This window comes from Erpetoichthys calabaricus, chromosome 7, assembly GCF_900747795.2.
Source record: "Erpetoichthys calabaricus chromosome 7, fErpCal1.3, whole genome shotgun sequence".
NCBI classification, from domain to species: Eukaryota; Metazoa; Chordata; class Cladistia; order Polypteriformes; family Polypteridae; genus Erpetoichthys; species Erpetoichthys calabaricus.
The window spans coordinates 26248150-26268752 of record NC_041400.2 but is presented as its reverse complement, the minus strand read 5'-3'; the positions used below and the strand labels follow the sequence as shown (position 1 = coordinate 26268752).

The following is a 20603-nucleotide window of genomic DNA, read 5'->3' as shown; positions in this document are numbered from 1 at the left end:
GTGTGTGGCAGTGGCGAGCGCACTTTACTCGGCACCGAGTCTTCTAGTAGGCACACGCACGCGCAGCGCGTCTCTAGTAAGTGGTGGGCTTAGGACTACCTGCAGCTGGACTTTCATTTCCCCCTCTTCAAACTCACTTAAGGTATGTCGTTTATTTTCGTGTGAAATTTCCTTTGTTGCCTTGTCTTGAGACACACCTGTTAGTGAGGTGGAAATCGTGCTGCACTACCGCATTTGTCAGTCCTGTGCAGTTACTATTGTTGCTAAAATGGTTAAATTGCTGCCGTTTTCCTCTTCGCTGCCTTAAAAGTATACACGGTTTTTTAAAACCATTCCGAAAAGCAAGGGAAGCAACAATGGAGGGAAAAGCTGTCGCTTACGTTATGCATAGCTTTCTTTACAAACTTCTATATAAAAACGGGATATTCTTGCTGCTGGTTTTCTTATTACTGCAACCACATTTGCAATCTCCTTCGTTTTATTGAGTTTGCCAGTTTAAACAGCTGCTCATGTCTCACTAATCTGGCAAGCTCACGGAAACAAAACACTGACATGTATTGAAGAAGTGCTTGCCCCCCAAGGAATTTTATTTATTTATTTTTAACCCCATCTAAACTTGTACAAAACTGACCGCAAGTCGACGATTCCACGTAACTGATCATTGCTTCAGACTGTGGTATTGTGCCTGCGACAGCTCGTGATTTTACCGAATTTTCGATACAAAAGAATAAGCAGCAAGAATTTGGTTTATGTAATTGTTTATCGTCTGTATGTATAGATTAAGATGCCGGAGGTATATATGGTGGCACGATTGTATAATCTAATATAAAAACTAGAATGGGTATTGTTTCGGTATGCAAATTCGCATTGTTAAAGCTATTTCCGCCAAATCTTGCACAGATTCCTCACATTATTATAATTTGTTCATTTTACTCATGTACATAAATACATACAAGTCAATGTAGTTCGTTATGTACTATACACTGTACGATTGGTTGTATTCTATTGTAAACTCTTTCATGGGGACCACTAAAGTGAAATTTACATGGAAGTAGTGTATGGACTATTCCATATTGATTTTTCTTTTCCATTCTTGGTAGAGTTATGTAAACTTATTGATTGATTTACACATTCCAGGTCCAAAAAATTGAATGAAAATGTATTTCTTTAACTTAATTATCTTCTATAACTCTGTGATAGCCAAGTTGATTTTTCTATGCTGGGGTGTGCTGGGCTGGTAATATCACTTCAAGAGAGGCCCACTGAATCAACAGGCTGATTAAACGGGCAAGCTCTGTGAGAAGGGTCCAGCTGTAGCTTGCTATATGTATGACATAGATCAGGTAATGCCCACAACGTCGGTCACAAAACACCTTTTGACTTCGATAATCCTCCTGCAATCCTAATCTTAACCATAGTGTATTGGGGCGCTAATGTTAATCATAGTCCAGTGCAATGGGTATTATGTGATTGACATTGGGGCGTTACATGACTGACCTCATAGGTACTGCGATCTGCAATTGCACTCGGAGCTCAATTAGAGGACATACTTGGTGCCTGCTAGAGGTAGTAGTGATTATAGAGGATTAAAACTAAACTGAGTGCCATTATGAACAATGCTGTACATTCTTTCTTTCTCCAACACACACACACCGAGTGCTTTCAGCCAATGAGTTATTCAACAGAAGTGTGTCAAACGCTATGGGGGGCTCCTTTATACCAACAGATATTTCTGCATAATGCCTCACTGTGACTGTGATGGCCAAGTCAGAACTTTTTTTTTTTTTTTCTTTCTTTTGAATTTTTCTTGCTTTTATAGTAATTCCAGTGTGTATTCTGACCAAAGAGTGTATTTATGTACTTGTCTACATATTTATCTTTAATTTTAAAGAGCTCCTGTAAAAAAAAAAACAAATTTCCTCTGGGGACAAATTAAGTTCTATCTACTATAGTTTTAGCACTGTTTGCAAAAATGACACATTAAAAACAAGGGCTTGGGGAAAGGAAGTGTTATGAGAAAACGTTGTCTTTAAGGACTGGAGCAGCTCTTCAAGAAAAAATGTTTCTAGCTAGGAAAGCGTGACAAATCTCACTTGAGATTAATATTAAAATTTCATAAAACACAAAGCAGATTGTGATGTTCTCCGGAGCCTCTGCCAATAATCTAAGCAAAACATTCATTCTTTTTAGCTTCTTTTCAAGCTGATTACTTCTATATTCCTAAGCTAGAGTGTTAACCAAAAAACAGCATTTCCCACTCTTGCTAGAATTGATATGAACATTTGGAATTTCTATGGCTTATACAGCCAAAGTCTAAAATTCCATTACATAATTGTGTTCATGAACTATACTTTGGCATTTGCGCTCTCTCCTGTGATAGCTCATATCGTAAGGGCCGGGCATTTAGCTGCAGCTGTCCTGAATTTCATGGTGTTAAATCCTAGACCTGCTTGGAGGTAAATAAATGTCCTTGGTGAGGGGTGTAGCATATTAATTTTAGTGGCTGACAACTTTTTAAAATGAAAACTAATTTGATATTACACACCTTAAACTATTCAATGATCTAGGTGTTTTTCCAAGGTTACATTTGTGTTGATTTTAACATGCAGTTTATTTCAATTTTGAGATGAAAGTACTTTTAGGATTAAGGTTAAATATTTGCAAATCAAAATTGCTGGTGAATCCAAAAGCAGGGCATAAGTGAAAAATTGCAAAGAACATGAAATTTGCCAATAGGATGAGCAAATGCTAAAATCATTTGGGTTTTGCTTACTAATATAACATTTAGTTCTTTTAAGAATGTTTTTGTAAGTGTGACATTCTTTAAATATTCCATCCACAGAAATTTTTTTTTTTTAATTTGGATGGATGTTTTCTTTTTGTTATTTATTTAACAAAGCATATTTTGTACAATGGAGTTGTCTTTGTTTTATTCCAGTTTTTAAACTTTCTACTTTGTGCCACAGTACTGATTTTTTTTAAAACTAAAATTAACCCCTTAGAAATGTAATTAAGTGAAAGGGTATGGCGCTGGGTGTATTTAACCTTTGTCCCAATTGAAAGACAGAGTTGCTGGGGAGAAGCTTAAACTTATTGTTGGTACTTTGTACACGGTGTTGAAAGTAGGTAAAGTGTGTTGTTACTGCATGAAGTTTGTAACACTTTGTCCTTGCAAGCTCCTGAACTTTGAACACCTCGGCATTTTAAAGAAAGTCCGGCAATCCTCCCTCATTATTGCATTCAGTTAATAAGTGAAGTAATGGGTTTTTCAATTTTTAAATGATTTGTAAGGCATGTTTAAAGTTTCTGTATATCTTTAAGTTACATTCCTTGGAAATATCAGGAGTCAGTATAGTTTTTCAGTTGTCCATTTTTAATAATTTTAAAAGTGAAATTTTTTGGTGCACGAATAGTTATTCAGTTGCTTAGAATATTGAACTGCATGGTTTTCCAGATGCAGTGGAGCCAGAGTGCCCAAAATGTTTTTCTATACATTTTTATTGTAGAAAAAATTTTGAAATAGCAACAAAAATGAATTCTCTTTTTACAATAAATATTCACACAAAGATAATTGTTTACTTTTTGCATGTTTAGTACACTAATATACAATGATCATACTGAACTGTTTAAGATTTGTTATCCAGATGGGGCAAATGTTCTTCATCTTAATGTTAATGACATATTTATTATTAATAAACACTTGCATTGTGAGTACACTTCATATAAACAGTAACCTTTAAAATATATGATACTAGGTGTGCTTTTGCAGTTGTTTTGACAGTTTTTCCAATGTCGGTGCTACTACCCGAGTGTACCTTCATGGTAAGGGATGGGGTACACTTACATTCCACTGTTCCTCACAAACATCCTCCCTAAATTTGGACATACGCTTAGCAAATACAGTAGAAGTGTAATATGGTCTGGTACTCTTGGAGAAGCAGAACGAGGTCCATCCATCCATTTTCCAACCCGCTATATTCCTAAGAACAGGGTCACGGGGGTCTGCTGGAGCCAATCCCAGCCAACACAGGGCACAAGGCAGGAAACAATCCTGGGCAGGGTGCCAACCCACTGCAGGACACACACCCAAACACACCCACACACCAAGCACACACTAGGGCCAATTTAGAATCGCCAATCCACCTAACCTGCATGTCTTTGGACTGTGGGAGGAAACCGGAGCGCCCGGAGGAAACCCACGCAGACACGGGGAGAACATGCAAACTCCACGCAGGGAGGACCCGGGAAGTGAACCCAGGTCTCCTAACTGCGAGGCAGCAGCGCTACCACTGCGCCACCGTGCCGCCCAGAACGAGGTCTTTTTTTAAAATAAAGCATTAACAAGCCAGGCCTTTTATCTCATTTAGGCCAGCAAAGGCATTGTAGGTTTTCAGTAGAACCTGGGTATGCCAATATCCTACAATAATCATACACTAATTTACTTCTCTGAGCTAGCCAACACTGATGATCAATTTTTTTTTCTCTAAACAGTACAATGAAATTTATTTCTTGAAATATTGTCAGTCTGTGGGAAACACACCATACCAACAGACTAAATGAAGAGAACATGTGTTAATTTTCCAGCAATGCTTTTCAGTGTAATTTTAGTAGTCATTTGGCATTTCTCTGGGTTTCGTAATTTTATATAATTTGTACTCAGACAGAACAGTTTTCAAAGAACTGTATAAAGTTCAAGTAACTTTGCTGCAGAGAAGTTTTGACAGTATTTGTTCTTTTACAAGCAAGTTTTGATGAAAGCTGACCTTGTTATCATGAGATTTACAAACTCTGTGTTGCCTAATATCTGTAAATACGTAATTTGGTCATAGGAAAATTTCATCGGGTGATTGCAGTGTAACTTTTCTTGCAGTCTTTCCTCAAAGCATAATTTAAAAGGGAATCTGTTTCTGTAAGTATTTAGAAGCAAAGTGTATTTTTGGGTCAGTTTTATGATACTTTTTCAGCTTTGTGAGCCATATAGTATCTTTGACTACATGTTTCGTTTGTGTGTTGATGATGATGTTTATGCTAACTTGAAAGATGGCATTTTGTGTTTTGATTTGTGTTTTTTTGGTTTGAATATTTGGTTATTGAGAATGCGACATTAAGCTGTGGCTGCAATGTGATTTTTAGTTTTTAAAAAGGTTGTCTTTTTCTCCATAACCTTAAACCTGTGATATTCTGGACACTTCATGGAGTGGGTTGAATGATTTGTGGACGTTTGCTTGAGACATGTTTTTGATTATTTCTTTCAAAGTGTGGGATTTATGGGGAGTATAAATATGGATATTCCATAAGTATGACGGCTTCCTAAGAATTGAGTTCTTTTACCTATTTTATTATTTTTTTTTTTTTTTTTGCATTGGTAAATGAAGGGTTATGTCTGTAGAAGTCTCCTCTGAATTTCCTTTTTCGGACTCTTTATCAATATTGTGGTGCAGTTTTTGAACACTTGCATGAATTATCTTCTTAAAATACGTCTGTTACTATGTTACAGAAAGCACTTCGAAGAAATGTTATGATGATTAAAATTTGGTATGTATGTTTTGGGTATCTTGATCTGTTTTAAGATGCAAGAACCTTCACTAGTATTTTAATTTAGTAGAATTTTCCTTTAACATTTTAAGATTATACCACGCAATGGTGTTTAAATAATAAGTTGTGTTCCTACTCTTACTGAAGCTAAATTCTGATGTTTCAGAAATGCTTTGAAAGCTTATGTTCTTTAGATTGTTTTGCAGATCTTCATGACCTCGAGCTTTAAGTGTATTGAAAGGGAATGTATTGATTTGACAAACATCTTTTTTTTAATGAATTTTTTGGCTGACAATACTATGAATTGTTTGGAACGAAGTTAATTTCCTCTCTGTATACTGTATATGCCTTACACAAGCTTGTAAACTGATTGTTATTTCTCTCTGACTGAGTTTATGACATAGCAATTTTTCTCTGCTTCTTCCCTCTTACTTGCATGCTATCATTGGGTACAGTGTTGGCTTTTAAAACCACTAGCAGCTGCATGTACAGATTGTACCAGAGAACGAATGTGACAAACGGTACCTGTGTACTGTGTAGTGCATGTAGTAACGAAGTCAGTCAGGTTGGGATGACCGCACAGATAAGCAGGACCTTGTGGGACTCTACAAGTACTGAGGGTTTTTTTTTTTTTTTTTCTTTGAATTCTCTCTCCCCCCCCCCCCCCCCCTTTTAACCCGCCACCCCCCAATTAGACTGGAGCGAAGAGGGTTTTTTTTTTTTTTTTTTGTTAAACGTTAGTCTCCTGAAAAGTCTTAGATTTTAGATTTAAATGGAGCAGGAATGAAAACTTGAATTCCGAATAAGACTGACTGGTCTATTTCTATGGTTAAGTAGCCTAGACGGTTATGTGTTAGTATTGATGCCATTGTAATGTAATAAGATTCGTACGTAATTCTGTATTTGACATGGAGCCACTGCACTTAAGCAAGTTCGAGTGTGATATGGCCAATACTTTTCATTTTAGTCAGAATTTTTTGCAATTGCATTTTAAACTTCTTTTAAACTTTGATACTTCCTACAGGCACAAATTGAGAAAGGAGTACTTGGGTTGGGGGGGAATCTAAAATCCTTCACTTGTGATAGATTTGTTTTGGCAGGAAAGGAAATCACAGGCACATTTAATGTAAGACATTACAAAAGAAAGAACTAGTAAAGGACAAGCTCTAGAGGACAGGTATGTTAATGTCACATAATGTGTCATGCTCTTATGTGTATGAGGAATTAAAAACTGGTGTTTTGGACTTATTAAAACTGTCTGTATGTATCCCTGTCGTGGGTTGAAGGGTCTAGATTACAGCTGAACTTGTACATAAACCCTTTGCATGGGTACAAGCTTAGTCAGGCAAAATGGCTATTTTTTATTTTTTTTTTTTTATATATTACCAGTAACGGCGTACTGCACAATAACGTGCAGAGAATACACTTGACTTGAGCATTCCTAGTTTTCATCCTCTTTCTCTGTATGTTTAGCATTTGTTTGCTCAGACGTTGATGCGCTTGCTGCTTCCTGAGCAGCTCTTCTTTTCTCCACCCTAGTGGCCCGCTTCTTTTCTTTTGTCGACATCTTTTCACGTTAAAACTGATTGTCAGTGTTTTGTGTTGCAGTTACTTAGTTCGTTTTTCTTTAATTTTTCACTTAAGTCTTTATATCTCAAATCATTCTTGAGGGAGATTGAAGAGGTAGTGGAAATGATGGCGAAGGTGGTAGGGATGAGGACGGCACCCGTACACATGCGCCGCATGACCGCCCTGCTGGTTACTGCCGAGAGTTGATTCTACAATACAATTAAAATAAAAATTTAAAAAGTGGAATAACCTTGGAGGTCAATCATCACCCCGAAAGCAGATAGTAGATGTCACGTAGTATATGTTTACCAAATTTCAGGTCAATAGTTCAAACGGTTTGCAAGCTACAGGTGATTTAAGATCCTGGACAGACAGCCATGGTAGTGTATTTTATTTATATCTATCTCTATCTTCTAAAATCTTAAGAGTTCTGAACTGTGAACTTTTGTTAGAAAGTAATCGTGCAGTTGCGTAATTTGCACATCTGAGACTTGACATCACTCGGAGTGACAAGGCCATTAACTGCCAAAGTCAAATTTTGACATCTGAGTAGAAGACCTGCAATGTGACATCGGTTCTAATGGACAGTCTGTTTAGATGATGGAAATTCTTTATTGAAATGCTTTTTAGTAAGGTGTATCATGTGGTATTAGTGACCAAATCTACAATACATGATTTTACAGAAATCTTATCTATCGTTTGAAAGATGTGACTTGTCTCTTGCTTTGTTGCATACCTGCATTTACATTTTCATGTGTATTGGGACTGCATCTTTTTGAGGTTTGTCTTTTCATAAAACGTTCAATAACTTTATCACACAGCTAAGGAATTTGAAGAAAATCTTTTTACCATATATTTGTGCAATTTCCTATGGAATTAACACCTCCCACAAAAAATAGAAACTTATCAGAGGTGGTTACTATTCTCCTTGGACTCTTGTTGTTAACCTGTGAGTGCTTGAACACTTATTTATGTTTTCACAATCTTTAGAAATGTCCGTGAATGCTACAGAGCCGTCGTCAGACAGCATTTTGCCTCCTACAAACATGAACGGGGATCATCTAGATGCAGACCAATCAGAAAGGTAAGTGGATAGCTCATCTCGGAAGTTTGGTGTGTGCTGCTTTCTTGATAACTGAATGAGCTTCATTTAGCATTAGGTGCTTTGAAACATGTCAATATTGTGGAAACTAATTTTCGCATGCAATACTTTAGTAATTATTCGAAATGCAAGTCTGCCTGTAGCAACTAACGCTTGTACGTAAACCTGTTTGTACTCCCTAAAGGTCCAGCTCATTTCTGCACTAATCTTCCACAAGCTGCCTTGTGCGCAGTACTGCTAGAATAGGCTTTCACTCCCTGCTTCTCTAAGTTTGGAGTAAGCAGGTTTATGAACGATGGACTTTAATAGTTTACCAGTGAAAACATTTGCTTTGAAAAATGTAATGAACTGTTGCCAAAACCAAAGGACAATTCTAATACACCATAACTGGCTTTTTCACTCTACTATGACAGGGAATGGTGTCCTCCAAGGCAACTTTCTGCTGGAGTGTCCTTTTTCAGGTTAAGAGAGTTGTCAACTGTTGCTACAACCAATTTTCTTGAAGGTTGTCGTCGAGTATTCCTGTTACTGTGTGCGTCCCTGATTTTTACTTGTACGCCTCAATTTTAAAGGCAATTTGTTCACCAGACATTTTAAAGAAATGATGATTGTGCATGTTTTTAAGTTTAGTCACAACGCAGTCTCTAAATGTTTGTCAAATAAAAAGGAGCAAAATTGAATAAGAATTTACTAAACAATCCAAGGGCGGCATGGTGGCGCAGTGGTAGCGCTGCTGCCGCGCAGTAAGGAGACCTGGGTTCACTTCCCGGGTCCTCCCTGCATGGAGTTTGCATGTTCTCCCCGTATCTGCGTGGGTTTCCTCCCACAGTCCAAAAACATGACGGTTAGGTGCATTTGCGATCCTAAAATGTTCTGTGTATGCGCGCCCTGCCTGGGGTTTGTTTCCTGCCTTGTGCCCTGTGTTAGCTGGGATTGGCTCCAGCAGACCCCGTGACCTTGTAGTTGGGATATAGCAGGATGGATGGATGGATAAACAATCCAATGTTTGTATTGATTTTGGCGCGAGAGTATGCTCCATCCTGTTTTTGGCCTTCATTTTAAGAAGGTTTAGTAGAAGTTCTTCTAGAACACATTTTAAACAAAGTGCACTGTGCATCTTGTCGGCTTCACTGAACAGATGATTGCCAAACCCCACAGCTCCATGCTGCAAGCAAAAGATACTGCATCCTATGTACACCGCATTCCAAATTATTATGCAAATTTTATTTAAGTGTCAAAGATTAAATATTTTGTTTTCAATTAAACTCGTGGATGATATTGTGTCTCAGGGCCCTTTTGATCACTGAAATCAATCTCGGACACCTGTGATAATTAGTTTGCCAGGTGAGCCCATTTAAAGGAAAAAATACTAAAGGATGTCCCACATTATTAAGCAGACCATCATTTTCAAGCAATGTGGGAAAGAAAGGATCTCTCTGCTACCAAAAAGTGTGAAATAGTTGAATGCCTTGGATAAGGTATGAAAACCTTGGACATTTCACGAAAACGTAAGCGTGATCATTGTACTGTTAAGATTTGTGGCTGACTCGGAGCACACATGGGTTCGTGCAGATAAAGGCAAAATGAGGAAGGTTTCTGCCAGACAAATACATCAGACTAAGAGAGCAGCTGCTAAAATGCCATTACAAAGCAGCACACAGGTATTTGAAGCTGCTGGTGCCTCTGGAGTCCCTCGAACATCAAGGAGCAGGATCCTCCAGAGGATTGCAGTTATGCATAAACCTTCTATTCGGCCACCCCTAACCAATGCTCGCAAGCAGAAACGGTTGCAGTGGGCCCAGAACTACATGAAGACTAATTTTCAAACAGTCTTGTTTACAGATGAGTGCCGTGCAACCCTGGATGGTCCAGATGGATGGTTGGTGAACGGCCACCATGTCCCAACAAAACTGCAACGTCAGCAAGGAGGTGGCGGAGTCGTGTTTTGGGCCGGAATCATGGGGAGAGAGCTGGTCAGCCACTTTAGGGTCCCTGAAGGTGTGAAAATGACCTCTGAAAAGTATGTGGGGTTTCTGACTGACCACTTTCTTCCATGGTACAAAAAAAAGAACCGTGTTTTCCGTAACAAAATCCTCTTCATGCACGACAATGCACCATCTCATGCTGCAAGGAATACCTCTGAATCATTGGCTGCTATCGGCATAAAAGGAGAGAAACTCGTGGTGTGGCCCCCATCCTCACCTGACCTCAATCCTATTGAGAACCTTTGGAGCTTCCTTGAGCAAAAGATCTATGAGGGTGGCAGGCAGTTTACATCCAAACAGCAGCTCTGGGAGGCGATTCTGACATCCTGCAAAGAAATTCAAGCAGAAACTCTCCAAAACTCACAAGTTCAATGGATGCAAGAATTGTGAAGCCGCTTTCCAATAAGGGGTCCTATGTTAATACATAACTTGACCTGTTAAGATGTTTTTGATTGAAATAGCTTTTGATTTTGGTAAATATGACCTCCTAATGCTACAAATTCAACAAATGACCATTTTCAGTTCTTTGCAACCTATAAAATGTTTTGAAACTCTGTTGTGCATAGTAATTTGGAACAGTGCATTTTTTTTTTTTTTTTTTAAATTTTTGAAAAACATACCGTTATCATTAGGAGGTTTGTTCAGTAACATTCGAATTATACTCTAATGGTTGATGACTCAAAATTATGCTGACTGCCACTTGCATCAACTATTTAGGAAAATCAGAAAAATATCATTTGCATAATAATTTAGAATGCAGTGTATGCAAGCCTAATAAAGGTGAAAAAGGGTAATAAGTGTAATATTCTTACAAAATGTCTAAGAGGTTGCTCAACAAATTTAATATAAACTTGTGTGGAAACCCTGCAATCCCATGCCGAAGTTTTTCAGGGCTTGAAATATTTAAAATGTGCACCACTTTGGTTTTAATTAAAGGTTAACTAACAGATACATTCACAATTAGACAAGTTGTAAGTCTGGATGTAAACCCAGCCTGTTTTAAGACTTGCACAAGCAATTAGAATGAACAAATTATTCTGGATGGATTACATGACCCAATATGCAGAGACCACAGGACAACACACATGGTGTCAAATGCTTACTGGAGCACGTAACACTAATGTGTTGTACTGATAAGCGATTAGCAAGTGTGGGGAACAGCCCGGACACAGACAGGTAGACAAGATGGTTTCACCACACACACGTTTATTATATACAGTAGTTCAAGTGCACAAACCCAGTGCCGCAGCACCAATCACCCCTTAAGTCCTTGGCCACACAACCCAATGCCTTCAGTCTCTGGTCCGCCTCCACTCGTCTCCTCTGAGCTCCATCCTACTTCCACCCGACTCTTGCCATTGAATGGAGGGAGGCGGCCCCTTTTATACAGCCCCAGATGGACTCCAGGTGCTTCCCGAGGAGCCTCCGTTGACGCCCCCCTGTGTGGCGGAAGTCCTCCAGGTGTCCCCAATCCTCTTCCTCCCCATAGCACTTCCAGGTGTGGCGGAAGTGCTGAGGTCCAGGGCTCCCAAGGCATTGGGGCGCCCCCTGGCGGAGACCACGGGCCCCTACAGGGTTGAGCTTCCAAGCTCTGTACCTGTGGCCCTCAATTGAACCAGGGCGCTCGCCCCCTCGTGTTCTGGAGGAGGCACAAGCCCTCCTCCAGTCCTCCTGGGCATTCCGGCCGGGCATGAATCCCAGCCGGGTGCCACACAAGTTAAAAGCAATAAACTGAAGATAGTTGTGTTTGTGCTAGATGCCCAATTTTTTTTTTTGTATGTATGCATGCATGCTTAAGTTGTATGGCTATAGTAATAATGTAAAATATGAAACATTGTAATAACTGCCAATATTTGTCATGGTAAATTGTAAAAATCAGTAACTGTCCCATCTCTACGTGGGACATACTGTTTTATAAACATAGAAGGCAAATTTAGTTTCTTGTTTACCTAAACCATATGACTGGAAACTGGACAAAACATTTACTGAAATGGGTAGAATATGCAAAATCCAGACTCAGGCGTCCGGAGCATTTACCAGGTGGCTTTATATATTGTGTCACACCATTTTTCGTGAATAGCCAAATGTAGAGCAGTATTGTAATATTCCAATGATTCAACTTAAAAAAATGCAGCCACCAATTCATCCAATGCTCAGTTCTGAGGATAATTAAACTCGCTAAACTTTTAAGATTGATACCTTATTATTCATAAGAGTGCAGTTTCTGCATTTGGAATTGTCAAAGAAATAATGGACAGAGGAGTAATCGGCTGTTTTTTATTCCAAGTGATAGAGACCAGTGGTTTTCAACTGGGAGATTGTGGCTCTCTAGGGTGCCCCAGTAAATGTGTAGGAGAGCCAGTGGATTACTGAGAAATGACAAAATAGCTGTAGAATACTTCAATCACTAAAAATCCAGTTACAGCTGGGGGGGGGGCCAAAGTAGCCCACCTCATCAGTATTCCGAATATGTGACACGCAGTGATTTAACTTCCTCAGACTCCCTTTTAAAGTGCATTTCATATATACAGTGGATTCAGAAAATTATTCATCCAGTCACTTTCTGCATATTTTATTGTGTTGTAAAATTTCCTTTTTAAATGGATTGGTTTTGTGAATGTGCTGGGTTTCCTTCCCCCCCCCCACCCCTACCCCAATTCTTGTTATGGAATGCTGAGTTAATATTTAAGCTAAATGGCGCACATTTAAAATTACTCCAACATGAAGTGTGCAGAAAGTGAAGGAGCCCGAATACTTTCTGAATCCACTGTAGGCCGTATTCGTATTTGGTTTTAATGCCAGGTGTCCATGTAATCTAAAGAAGCTAAAATGCTTCTCCTGTGTCCTTATCCCCTAAAGATAGTGTTTATACCCCTAAACACAAGGCTCTGTTTGAAGGGGACATCCATATAAAGCAAAGGAAAGCAACAGAAACAGCATCGCACATTCTGCCACAAATTCAGCATTTTTGCTCATTTGGCTGAAAACGGTTTGTGTGGTTTGTTTGTTGGGGAGACTTTTTGCTGGCTGAAAATTCAATGCATCTATACCTGCAGAATATCCACAGGCCGGTCTACACAAGGACTAATTCACGACTTCAGATTGGAGTGCAAGAGTTGCTGTTTGAGCAAAAAAAAAAAGGGACACAACAATGATGTTTGGCTATCGAAGACCCCACATCTTTTGTGTGAAAGTAGGAGGAAATTTGCTTCTACACTTTTGGTTTAGTTTTAATCCTTGTGAATATTAGTTTCTTGTGGGATTTCTGATGAAAACTGTGCTTGAAAAGATGTTGTGCACATCCCTTCCAATATCTAGCCAATAGTTTGACCCCACTCTGCCAAAAGGATGTGGACACTTTAAGGTAGTTTTTGTTTGGTTTGTTGCAGCATCAGCAGGGCGAGTTCCTTTCTTGCACTTGTTGCTGCTGTAAGGATATGAAAAGTGGATATGATGAGAGAGTGAATTAGATTAATTTGGTATGGCATCTAATGGATGATAAGGGTGTGTGTTTTAAGATTGGAAAATACATTTCGGATTATAGTGTCACAAAGTGCAGCAAGACTTTGTCAAATGCTGTACGATTGGTAGACCTGAGTATTTTATAATGAATATGTTCATGTGTTAATGAAAATATCAAACATACATGCAAATAGTATGTGGAAATCATAAGCATGTATGTGCAGACTTGATATTACCACAGAGATGTTAAAGTATGATTAGCATTTAAAATGGTGCATGATATGTTCCAATTCTTAAATGTTTTAATTGAGACTCTTAAAGTTAATTTTACTGTATAAACACAGCTGCTGTTTGAGTGAAGTCCATAAATACCTAATTTCCATTTAACGTTACGACAGTATTTTCATTAAACTATATATTTTTCATTTTTGTTTTAAAATTGTAGCTTTCTGGACATCTCTCCATATGTCAAAGAATACATTGAAAACCCAGTTGCTACACCTAATCCCCCATCAGAAACTGGCTTCTTTAGTGACTCCAAAATGCAGATAAGTGACACTCTTCCTAATCCTGACGTTGCCGTAAATGGTGCAAATCCTTTAATAAATCAAAGGCGTGTAGAATTGAACAATGCAAAACTTGATATTAAAGTGGAGTTTGTATCGTCGGAGTCGGGGCAGAATCTCATGCCAACTGAAGATGGCATATGCTTGTCTCCTCAAGATGAGATGTTAATGAATCCAAATGTGGGTGCGGAATTTTTACTGAAGGCAGAGGATGAGAATTTGTCAGGACTGGAAGAGGACGTATTTAACAGTTTATCTAAAACGTCAAAACAGCAATGTGAAGAGCCTAGCAAAGTTTCAACACCATTGTCTTTGGGACAAGAGGAGACTGCAACACAGATGTTTTATCAAAGAAAACTTGAAGTGAATTTCCAGAATTTGGATGAGAGTCAAAAGCAGGAGCCATTCCAGATATTTAAAGGAGAATCTTCTCTTATCCACTCTGGATCTACAGAGATAAATGCACAATCTCACCTTAAAGGTAAAAAGTGTGGTTTTTGAAAGTTGAGTGGATGAAAAGTTGAAGTGAAACGGCAATAATGTACAAGCTAGCTAAGAATTTCATAGGCAGTTTCCACTTCAGACTCCTTTTCAGTACTTGTATTTTGTAACCTAACATGAGAATGGATTAGTTCAGAAAATATTGGAAGTCCTGCTTAATTGTAAGCCATTAGGTGAAATGGTCCTGAATTGTGAAATCTTAAACAAAAATGTGAAAGGAATGTGTGTGTTGAAAATAACAATCTTTTGGTGTAACTTTTATTTTTTTTTTGGTAGTGTCCGGTCTGTGTTTATGGTATTTGCTTTGCCATGTAGTTAAGATGTTAGATTGCATTTAATTTTGGCACAGCTCTACCATGTATGTACTGTACTGTACACCATATACTTTTACTAAAGTTGCATGTTTGTTCCTTCAAGTAGGGGGCTATTTGCAAGTTAATCCAAATTTGTATTTTTATTTTATAGTGTCCTGTCTGTGTTTTTGGGTATGGTGCATTCCTGCCTAAATTAAAAAGCATCCAACATGTTAACTACATTGCAGTGCATATTCATGTGGTGTGTTTTAATATTGGCATGGGTTTATTGTGTCAAATTATAAAAAATAAACTTGCCAAATTGATTTTTCACTATGGCACGCAATTTTTGTATTCCTTTTAAAATGAAATGCAAAACTGTATTGTGTGTTATCTCCATAGATTATGTATCATAACTAAAAACAAAGCCAGTGGGTTGCATTTTGCTTAGCAGCTGCTCAGTGTATTGTGGTTCGATTCAAGGCCCCTCATTTTAATCTGCTAAAACTAAATGTAATCAAATGACAAGTCCACATCAAAAAGTGGGGTCCGAGGCATTCCAATCCGGAGTGTTCACCTAGTGCTAAAGACGGGGAATCGACAAGGAAGAGCCCACCTATCTCAATGAATAAGTGAAAGCTGGTGACGTAAATGATGATTTTAATTTTCCTTTGACTGCTTACTGTACAGGGCGTATGTAATAGAAGAAGCATTTCCAACTGTTACAATAACATCCTTAAAGAGCTATAGCTTATGGTTATGTGTAAATGTGGTTTGTGATCTTCTGCAGCTGGTGATGACTGTCCCAGCTATTTCTAAACATCTTGATGTATTGGTGAGGACTATCGGAAGAATGGAACAATAGAAGGCAAGCATAACGTTATTTAGACAGTCTGACACAAGACAAGCTCTTTTCAGTGAAATCCAAAAAAAATGCTTCTCAGTTTTGGTTAATCTCTTTACATTGAAATTTTCTGCTTGATGCTTGAACACTGAAATCTTGAGGTAACAGGAATTCCACTTCTAAATTATTAACATCCCTTGCTGTACTTTTTGATGCTGATTGATCAAATGACTTCACTTTGGGCTTGGAGCAGCCAGTAAATGAAATGCAATACATTTACTTTCCTTTTAGTTACGACTTGATCTATGGACATGAATTTAAGGTGCAATGCACCTTTTTGTATTGCATTTTACTATGCTGTGAAAGTTGTGTGCCACAGTGAAAAGCAATTTTTATTATGACATGACAAAACCATGCCAAAATTAAATGTCGTGTATTTGCATTGCCATATAGTTAAGATGTTACATTTAATTGTTGCCCCGAATTTTCCATGTATGTACTGTACACCATATACTTTTACTAAAGTTGTGTGTTTGTTCCTTCAAATAGGGGGCTATTTGCAAGTTAGTCCAAATTTGTTTTACTTCTTTAATACAATCTTTCAAATAACTTAATTGGAACTGTAGCTATTTAACTGGCAAACCCCATCCTAGTTGGAGGATTTGTTATTGTGCAGTGGTTGCTCCTCCATACAGCAAGCAGCATGGCGTCTGTGCAGTGAGGCTTTTGATATGCTTGTAAAATTTGTTTCAAGTCTGAAGGATGTCGCATATGTAATAAAAGAAATGTCTGTCTTAAAACCTTTCCGACCAAAAGAAACCATTTAAGGTCTCGTTACATAACACTGAATGAGTAATCTTTAATTTGTGTACTACAAAAATGCATTGTTACTGAGTGTTCAAAGGACTACTAATACTAATTTTAATTGGATGTTTACCTTGCCTTTTTTTTTTTTTTTTCCCCCTCGCTCTGTAGATGAGCTAAAGACAGAAACGTGTGTTCACATGCCTAACGTTCATTTGCTACCTTCAGAAAATCTATGGACCACGAAAAGAAATGGATCGGTGAAACTGAGAATAACCAAAAGCGGTCCTGGCTCAGAAGCGCCAATGACCATTCATCAGTGTTTTTTAGATTCAGTAGAGCGGTACAAAGAAATGCCTGCTTTGGCTTATAAGAAAGATGGGAAATGGGAAATGATCAACTATAGTAATTATTATGAAGAGTGCAGAAAAGCAGCAAAGAGCTTTCTGAGGGTGAGTTGTTTAAAAGATTGTTTTGAAGTGATTTTTTTTATTGTCTGTGTGCAAGAACAATTCGTAATATGAATGAATATGGCCCTTGCCTTAAGCAGGTGGCTGGAAGCAGCAACTTTTGTTAATTTTTGTGCAAGTATTGACAATTTTCTTCACAACTAAGAGGTTCTGAAGACTTTCATTCACTCATTTAGCAGACAATTTTATTCAAGTGACTTGAAAAAGCGGTCAACTTAATCCAGTGAATCTCCAACTGTGGACCGTTTTTGAAGTAAGAGCAATGCAAGACTAGTTACTCATTTCTTGGATTCAAACCCCCCATTAAAATGGTTATTAATTAGAAAGATATTCACATAATCTTTTGCACACTTCATAAATATGATGAGGTAGTCTACAGTTTGTATTGGGCAACTCATTCCACCATCTCAGAGATGCATATGAAGAGTCTGGGTTAACATTTGATGCCAAGTAAAAGCGGTATCACCTGATGCCATTTGTTAGCAGACCTGAATGGGAGAGGAAGAGTATAGGACCACAGGAGTGCCTCCATATAAATCCATTGCCGTGTGCTGCTACTGGTAGCCAATGGAGTGACCCCATTTTGACTGTTTAAAAATGAGACCCGACACTTCCTTTTTTTTTTAAAAAAAAAATCGACCGCAGTGGCTTGGCAGTGTGCGCAGGTACCCCTGTTAGTAAGGAGTTGCAGTAGTCCAGAAATGACAATTCCATGTCTGTATCAGAAGTTGTGCTGCATACTCCATCAGATAGTCTAATCTTGTTATACTGAATGAATTGGCATGAATGGGAAACAATTGCATTATGGTCGGTGAAGGATCAGCCATTGATCATTACCTTGAGGTTATGTACACTTGGTTGGTGTTAGTGATGATGAGCTGCTTTGAAATGGATGAGCTGCCTGAGATTAAATGGAGCTTAGTCTTTGACAGATTAAGTTGATGATGAGGTTCCTTCATCTAACTGGAGATATTTGGGAGACGTGTTGAGAATCTTGCAGAGACCATGTGGGTCTCTTGTGAGAATGACCGTTAAACCAGAGTATTATCTAAATAGCAGGGATGGATGATGGCACCTTTTTATGAGGTGGTGTACAAGGAGTAGACAAAAGGACCCAGTAGTAATCCCTTGGGCATCCTTTGCTTGTATGATGCAACTTTGTCTCTCCTGTCCAATATACATAGTAGGATCTGCCCAACGTGAAATCCTCAAACCATTGGTGAACACTCCTAATGCCTGTTGGACTGGGTGGCAAAGAGAATCTGGTGGTTTATCTGTCAAATGCAGAAGAATCAAGCTGGATGAAAATGGATGTTGTGGTGGTAGGTCTAGCTTCCCATGGTGTCTCAAAAATAGTCACCAGATTCCTTAGTTGAATGGCTCCTCTTGAAACTAGAGTTCATATTGGTTCTTCTATGTTACGGGTCCTTTTTATAGCTCAAAGTTGTAAAATTCTCAGAAGTAGGCTTTTAAATTCCCATTAAGTGTGTTTAAATACATTTATATTAGAAAAGAGAAAAAACAAAACGTAAATCTAACTCTTCCTTTGTCATGAAATGCTACCATTTTGGAGTGTGTGCTTGCTGAGGTGCTTAGTGTTACTAAGTGTATATGGTGATCAAACAAAAAAAAAATCGCAACATGAATGTTTGTTTAACTTTGCAAGAAAACGTGTGTTTTTTTGTTTTTTGTTTAATATAAAGACTTTTTTCTGCTTAGATTCTTATGGTCTCACATATAGTTTTGTTAAGGACCTTGAATTTAGCCAACTCCCTAAAATTCTGATAATGTGAATTTCTTGATGATTTAGTTTTCTGATGTTGGCCACTTCTAATTTTTTCCTTCAGTCACATTCCTAGAATCTGCCTCTCGTGTTATTTCTGTTAGTATAGATCTCTAGAGAAGACTCCCTGTGGTCACATATATTAGGAGACCCGGCATGTTTCAGTGTAATCATCTTGACGTTCTCCCAATAGCTCACATATTTACCGAGTTTGACAGGCCCTACATTATTATACGCCCTACTGCATTTCATGGTTGCAAATGAGGCATTATTGTAGAAAATCCCATTCTTCGATCGGCCGCGAGGATTCCTTTTGCCTTCTCCTGGCTTTTTTTTGTTTGCAGTTAAAGTGCAGAAAGCTTTATATGATGTGTTGTCGTTTTGGTTCAAGTCTGCACAGCGTATACCGAAACGTACTGCTCCACAGATACCTAATTACATTATCAATAGGTCTCAATGTCCATAGTCACTTATGACCTTGAGCCCCGTTAAATGTAGATTTAGGGCAGAACCTAATACTTGAGTCTAGTTAAGAGTGTCAAATAGTTTTAGTACAGTACATATGTGTTCATTTTGAATCTTGGATTTTACTGTCGCCTTAGTTCTGACTAGTGTGTACTGCTTAGTTTTCTATAGTTAAACATGCTAAAAAGCACTCGATGAGAAATATACATTTTTTTTTTTTTTTTTTTTTTTCAGATTGGACTGGAACGCTTCCATGGTGTTGGAATTTTGGGATTTAACTCTCCAGAGTGGTTCATTTCGGACATTGCAGCTATATTTGCTGGGTAACACAATTTTTGTAAAACTAACATTTCAAAATGTGAAGTCCTCTTGTTGTGTGGTGTTGGTTTTTTTGTTCCTTTTCCATCCGATTTTATAAAAAGTAACTTGAATTCAATGTAGCAGTACTTTAGAGATGTGGGCAGAGAAATGGCCACCTTAGATTGGCTGATCTTGAGGGGACTACTTTAACAGGCAATAAAATAGCTGCCAACCATTTATGAATCCATCCCTTTTTATTGTCAGGCAATCGGCCAAAAAAAAGAGTACAAATTGTACATATTTATGATTGCACATTCTAGACGGTGTCAAGTGCACATCTAGACATATGGGTACATTTTATTTAATTGAGCACAAAACGGGTGCAACTCTACTAAACAGTACATGGATAGATAATATAAGAACTGTATTGTGGTAGTTTTGTCGGGGGGGTTATTTGTGCACTTCTCTGTGTTGCTGGGTCCGATATCTAATCTTGATTTGAAAATTGCATCTGGGAACAACTAGTTAAATGGTTTGTAATGAATAGTGGTGAAATTGTGTGCTTCAAAGGCTGTGCCCACAAGGTGCTTTCGAAAACGCCCATTCGCCGTTCCTTCAGTCTGAACTTTTAACCAAACAAATTTTAGGGAGAGAGAAGCTGAACAAAAGACTTGATGCTGAGAGAAAATTAAAAAGCTAAAATTGCTGTTATCCATTCAGGAGCTCGGTAGCACAAGGTACCTGAAGCTTAATAATTTGTATATTGTGATGAGACGGACACACACACACACACAGACCACTGCAGTTCCTTAGATCCAGGTTTGAGAAGTACTTCTGTCTGCTATAATGACTTTCTCTCATTTCTGAGTATTGCATCACTATATGACATTTCAACAGCAAATAGTTTAAATCTATCCTTTGTGG

General features: G+C 38.2%; 1 protein-coding gene across 3 annotated transcripts in view; it reads left to right on the top strand.

Moving 5' to 3' along the window:
* The window catches only part of LOC114654399 (long-chain-fatty-acid--CoA ligase ACSBG2-like), a 47605-nt gene continuing 27002 nt past the window's right edge, over positions 1-20603 (top strand). The window contains exons 1-5 of one of the 3 annotated variants that reach the window (XM_028804934.2): positions 1-142; positions 8095-8188; positions 14099-14700; positions 16833-17113; positions 19614-19702. In XM_028804934.2, coding sequence (XP_028660767.1) covers positions 8097-8188; positions 14099-14700; positions 16833-17113; positions 19614-19702 — 1064 coding nt within the window. In that variant the 5' untranslated portion in view covers positions 1-142; positions 8095-8096. Of the gene's footprint in view, positions 143-2390; positions 2457-4766; positions 4910-8094; positions 8189-14098; positions 14701-16832; positions 17114-19613; positions 19703-20603 lie in introns of those variants that run through there. The other 2 variants (XM_028804936.2, XM_028804935.2) reach the window with 2 other exon arrangements.